The 6,102-nt window shown below is 38.3% G+C and overlaps 1 pseudogene and 1 gene segment (V, D, J or C); one reads left to right on the forward strand and one right to left on the reverse strand.

The window, feature by feature from the left end:
• Positions 1-201: 201 nt before the first annotated feature.
• LOC101990849 lies at positions 202-835 on the forward strand. The segment is given in 2 exon segments: positions 202-250; positions 453-835. Coding segments are annotated over 2 exon segments (432 nt in total).
• A 2,479-nt stretch (positions 836-3,314) lies between these two features.
• On the reverse strand, positions 3,315-3,851 carry LOC101980833 (annotated as a pseudogene).
• Between the last annotated feature and the right edge of the window lie 2,251 nt (positions 3,852-6,102).

The raw sequence follows: 6,102 nt of genomic DNA on the forward strand, positions 1-6,102 counted from the left end.
GTGATTTCTCATGGTTTTTGTGGTGGTATGTTTGCCTGTTGATCGACACTAGCAACTCTAATACATACTTCTTAGGCATTTGCTTTTGTATTTCCTGGCTGCTTTGCATGAGCCCCTCCAGCTCAACACTACTCCTCAGAATTTATAAACCAGACTTTTACCGTGAGAAATGAGTTAATGCAGACAGGCAAGGGGAGCAAGATGGAGTTACAGACCCAGATCCTTATGATATTGCTGTTCTGGGTGTCTGGTAAGAAATTGAAAAGTATTATAATCTTTTTGGAGCAACTTCTTTATATATAAAATAATCTACAATGTGTGTCAGGGTGCAATATTTTTATGCAATAATACTATGACAATATGACATTACAAGGACATTAAATGACAATTTTTAACTGTATTAAATTCTCTGTTTTTTTATGTTGCATCATCATTGTTTTTCCTGAGTGCAGGTGCTTGTGCAGATATTGTGATGACCCAATCTTCATCCTCACTGGCTGTGTCAGCAGGAGAGAAGGTCACCATCAGCTGCAAGTCCAGTCAGAGTCTTTTATACAGTGGAAACCAGAAGAACTACCTGGCCTGGTACCAGCAGAAACCAGGGCAGGCTCCTAAACTACTGATCTACTGGGCATCCACTCGGCACACCGGGGTCCCTGATCGCTTCATAGGCAGTGGATCTGGAACAGATTTTACTCTCACCATCAGCAGTGTTCAGGCTGAAGACCTGGCAGATTACTACTGTATGCAGTATTATGATATTCCTCCCACAGTACTTCAGCCTCCAACAAAAACCTCCTCTGGGAGTCTTACCAGCTGTGTGCACCACATATAGACTTGGACCTATGCACTTCCCCATTCTGCCTGAAAGCTGGTGCCTGAAACACTGATAACAAAACTTGCAGAGCTCAGCAAAACTGATGGGTTCCATGTCTTTTATGTCTTTTGGTATGAAAAAGGTTTGTATGATAATGCAAAGAAGAACTCAGCATTATGTAGTGGCAGCTGTGGGCCTTGTTTCTGCCACCTAGCTCCTGGCTGCCTGGCAAACTTATGCCCCAAAATAATGACACACAAATTGTATTCATTTAAACACTGCTTGGCCCATTTCTATTAAAGTGTGTAGCACCACAAGGTGCACTTACCAGGAAGATGCTAGCCTACATCCATCCTGGGTCGGAGCTTCACCCATCTGCTCTGGAGAGGAGAGCAGCCTGGCATCTGAGCTCACTTCCTCTTCCTCCCAGCATTCTGTTCTGTTTACTCCACCCACCTATGTTCTAACCTATCAGGGCCAAGCAGTTTCTTTATTAATTAACCAATGACCTTCCTCCATCAGCATTATCTTTCTTATTATAACACATAACTGATGGAGGAAGTTCATCTGTCTATGTGTTACTTTCACTGGTTAATAAAGAAACTGCCTTGGCTTTTTGATAGGGCAGGATTTAGATAGGTGGAGTAGGCTGAACAGAATTCTGGGAGAAAGAAGCAGAGTCAGGCAAATGCAATGAAGCTCCCACCCAAGATGGACGTAGGCTAGAATCCTTCCTGGTAAATCACCATCTTGTGGTGCTACACAGATTATTAGAAATGAGTTAAACAAGTTATGAGAGTTATCCAAGAAAAGGCTAGATATAATGGGTCAAACAGTGTTTAAATGAATACAATTTGTGTGTTGTTATTTCTGGTGTAAAGCTAGCTGTGTGGGAGCTGGGCGGGATGAAAAGCAGGTCTGCTCACCTCCTCTCTAAACATAACAACAAATTCTGTGGCTTGACTATAAGGAATCTCTCTTTTAGAGTTCTTGGCTCAAGTGATGACGATGGAAAACTGTATTTTGGTTTGGAAGCTCTAGGAAAGTGTGTTTCCTGCTTTTTTTAGATTCTGGAGTGCTTTCTTGCTTCTTTACTGGTGCCCATTTCTTCTGTTTTTTTTTTTAAATTTTCATTTACATAAATTTTTTTTAACTCTTATTGCATTTTATTTATTTCTTCTATCTGTCAGTATGTGTGTGCATGTTTCTAGTTGCATATGTGACATGTCATGCTTCTAGAAGTCAGAGGACCCTTAGATTTGATTGCCTTTGTCTTTTGGGTCCTGGGGACCAAATACAATTTTCACATCAGGTTTGTTGGTAGGTAACTTTTCTATATGAGCACCATCTTTCTTCCCCTTAAAATATTTTATTTGAGTGATTTTATTATGCACAATTTTCTTAAAATAGTGTTTTCTTATTATATCATACACTATTTTGTTTTTATATAGTATATACATATTTCTCCACTCTCCTCTCTTCCTCCCATCTCATCTTCTACCTTCTCTCATGACCCCTATGCTCCCAATTTACTCAGGAGTTCCTGTCTTTTTCACCTCCTATATAGATCCATGCATATCTCTCTTAGCGTTCTCTTAGTTGTCTAGTTTTTCTGGATTTGTGGCTGGTAGGATGGTGTCTTTTTGCTTACTGTCTAAAGGCGAATTATGAGTGAATACATATTATACTTGTCTTTCTGTATCTGTGTTACCTCACTCAATATGTTTTTTTTAAATATTACATTCATTTGGATGTAAAATCAAGGTATCATTTTTTTTTTACCACTGAGTAGTACACTTTTGTGTAAATGTACCATATTTTCCTTATCTGTTCTTCAGTTTAGGGGCATCTAGGTTGTTTTCAGGTTCTGGCTATTGCAAATAATGCTGCTATGAACAGAGTTGAGCACATGTCCTTGTGGTATGTATGACTGTCTTTTAGATATATACCTAAAAACAATATATTTGGGTCCTTTTCTGTGATAATTTTTTAAATTATTTTATAAATAACAGGGATCAAAATTTCTACTTCCTCCCTCTTCTCACTTCCTTCCCGCTCCACCACTTCCCCTTCCCCTCCAGTCCTAAGAGAGGGCAGGGTACCCTGCCCTGTGGGAAGTCCAAAGCCATCCTCCTTCTATCCAAGCTTAGAAAAGTATGAATCCAAACAGATTAGGATCCCAAAATGCCAGTGCATGCAGTAGAGACAAATTCCAGTACCATTATCATTGGCTTCTCAGTCTGCCCCAATTGTCAGCCACATTCGGAGGGTCCAGTTTGATCCCATGCTTCTTCAGTACCAGTCCAGCTGGTTTTGGTGAGCTCCCATTAGTTCAGGCACACTGTCTCAGTGGGTGGATCAACCCCTCATGGTCCTGACTTCCTTGGTCATATTCTCCCTCCTTCTGCTGAGGTAGATTTTTCCTAATTTTCTGAGAAATTGCCTTACTGAGTATATCATTTATTTTGACCATTTTTTCTTTTCTTTTTTTTTTTATGGTGAAAAAGTATATATTTAGAATTAGCCGGCTGGGCTCAGTTTAGATGTTTCCAATCTTGTTGGCAACATCCAGAGCATCATAATCAGGAGCCAACCGAACATATGCCTTCTTCTCCCCGTCGGGCCTTATGAGGGTGTTGACTTTGGCCACATCGATGTCATAGAGTTTCTTCACAGCCTGTTTGATCTGGTGCTTGTTGGCCTTGACGTCCACAATGATCACAAGTGTGTTGTTATCTTCTGTCTTCTTCATGGCTGACTCGGTGGTCAGGGGGAATTTGATGATGGCATAGTGGTCAAGCTTGTTCCTCCTGGGCGCGCTCTTCCGGGGGTATTTAGGCTGCCTTCGTAGCCGCAGGGTCTTGGGACGCCGAAAGGTGGGCGATGTACGGATCTTCTTCTTTTTGTGGCTGTGGACGCCTTTCAGCACTGCCTTCTTGGCTTTCAAGGCCTTCGCTTTAGCTTCGGCTTTGGGAGGGGCAGGAGCTTCCTTCTTCGCCTTCGGCGCCATCTTGACGAAAAGGGTGGCCTACTCTCGTTCCTTGACCATTTTTTCTTCTTCACTTTCCTGCTTCTTTTCTTCCCTACTCCTTCTTTTAATTGTATCTGTTTCTCCTATATATACAAACACATCCACACCTGCCCACTCAGCACATAGGTACATATGTACCCATATATGCAGTCATATGTATATATACATACATAGACACACATACACACACTCATATATATATTATATATGTATAATATATACACACATATATACATATACAAACATGAACTATGCATAACTAGAATCCATAAAGTTAGGATCTGAAAAAGAAAAATATATTTCTTTCCCTTGTTTCTCAGTCTCATCTTTCTCTGAAGTCTCCATATCTGATTTTCCAATGTGGAAACTGAGAAGTAACACTTCAACCCTTCACATTAATGTTGGATATAATTTTGTGTTAGTAGATTCTGCCTCCTAGTCTTTACATTTTATATCAATTAATAAAGCTTAATATTTTTAGAAGGATTTTTTGCCCTCATATACAAAATTTGCTAGCTACTCATTTCCATATTCTGATTAAATAGAAACTTACTCAGCACCTTTCTTGGAGATGTGTCAGGGAAAAAGAATGTTACAGACTATATAAAATTGCTAGAGACCTACAAATACCTTGATGATGAGTGATTCTCTGAGTGATTCTTGGTAGTGAACCCTTGAATGTATTATAGCATGAATAATAAATAGCCAGAGACAGATATTGGCGTTCAACCTGAAAACAGAAAAACAAATTAGTCAAGCCACTGAAGAAGTTTTACCTCTATCAATAATGGGTGACCTCAAACTGAGAAGACTAAACCTCTCTATCATCTCATTTTATTCCCTCTAGTGCTGGGATTAAAGGTATATGACTTGATAGTACTGGGATTAAAGGTATGAGGCATCACCAACTGTATTGGTTTCTGTGTTTATCTTGTACAACACAGGGTGGCTTTGAAATCACAGAGATCCATCTGCCTCTGTATTCCCAGTCCTGGGATGAAAATGTGTGCCACCACTTCCTGACATCTAGTAGCTTGGCTTTGCCATTCTGATCTTTAGGCAAGCTTTATTTACTAAAACATGAAAAATATCACTATATTTAGCCTTTTTTGTCTAAAATAAAAAAGAAGGCTATAACTAGTATAAGAAAAATCTATATATAGTAAATACAATAAATATATACAATATCCAGGCAATAAGTATATCAACAATGCCAAGTCCGCTTGCATTGGACAAATTCAGAAAAAGTCTTCATATCTATCTTATCTTGCTGATCTCAAAGTCTTATACATAATTTACATCTATTGTAACTTGCTTTCTTTGTCTGGTAAACAAGGTAAACCTTTAACTATGTAATTTTCAACTCCCTCAGAAACCCAACAAAAAAATAACATTAACTGAGTATACAGGAAGTGCAAGCAAACAAATTCCAAAAAAATGTTAATAATGACAGAAATAGCTGGCTGCCTGGACAGTCACCAAAAGTTCCTCTGCAATTTTGGAGCATCCATCTTCAGCCTTCAGACCTAGCATATCCCACAGACTTTTCTGTGAAGCAGGATATTGTGAAGGGCTATCTCTCTTTGTTTTGACAATGTTTGGCAGTCACTTTCGTTTCATATTCTGCTTGTCTAATTAGGACAGCAAAATGTCAGCAGTCAAGGCAAGGGCATTTTCCTGCCCAGTGTCTTACTTTTTTCACAAAGAAAGTAAACTCATGAGGAGTATCTGCAATAGCTATTATTTTCTCTGAAGTACTGGTGCTGCCAGGAGTAGACATGACTCATTGTCAAAAAAAAAAAAATAAGAACCTTGATAAAACATCTTAAATGTCATATTCTGTAGATCTCTGAAATGTTTGAAGATGACTCATTTGTCTAAAATTTATTTTTGTTTGACCTTGAAAACATACTTAATGTGACTACAAGTTCGATTATACTAGCCAATTAACTACTAACCTATATTTCTTTGTTTTCCTAAACAATTGAAAACAATAATTTTCAAGGACTAGAAATTTGCATTACATTGTTAAATGAGCTCTATAGGACAATACCTTGAATAAGATTAGCAATGTGTGTACAGTATGTTTTAACAAAATTAAACTCAAATTTGTGCCAATATACATAATTTGCATATAATTTATAAAAGTAAAACCAATGTAAAACATTTAAAACTAGTGGTTGCTTTTAAAAAGCAGATTCAATAATCTCCCTTTCCATCTTGTTTATATTTCCTTTTTAATCTTTCTTTCTTT

This window comes from Microtus ochrogaster (genome assembly GCF_000317375.1).
Source record: "Microtus ochrogaster isolate Prairie Vole_2 chromosome 14 unlocalized genomic scaffold, MicOch1.0 chr14_random_3, whole genome shotgun sequence".
NCBI lineage: Eukaryota > Metazoa > Chordata > Mammalia > Rodentia > Cricetidae > Microtus > Microtus ochrogaster.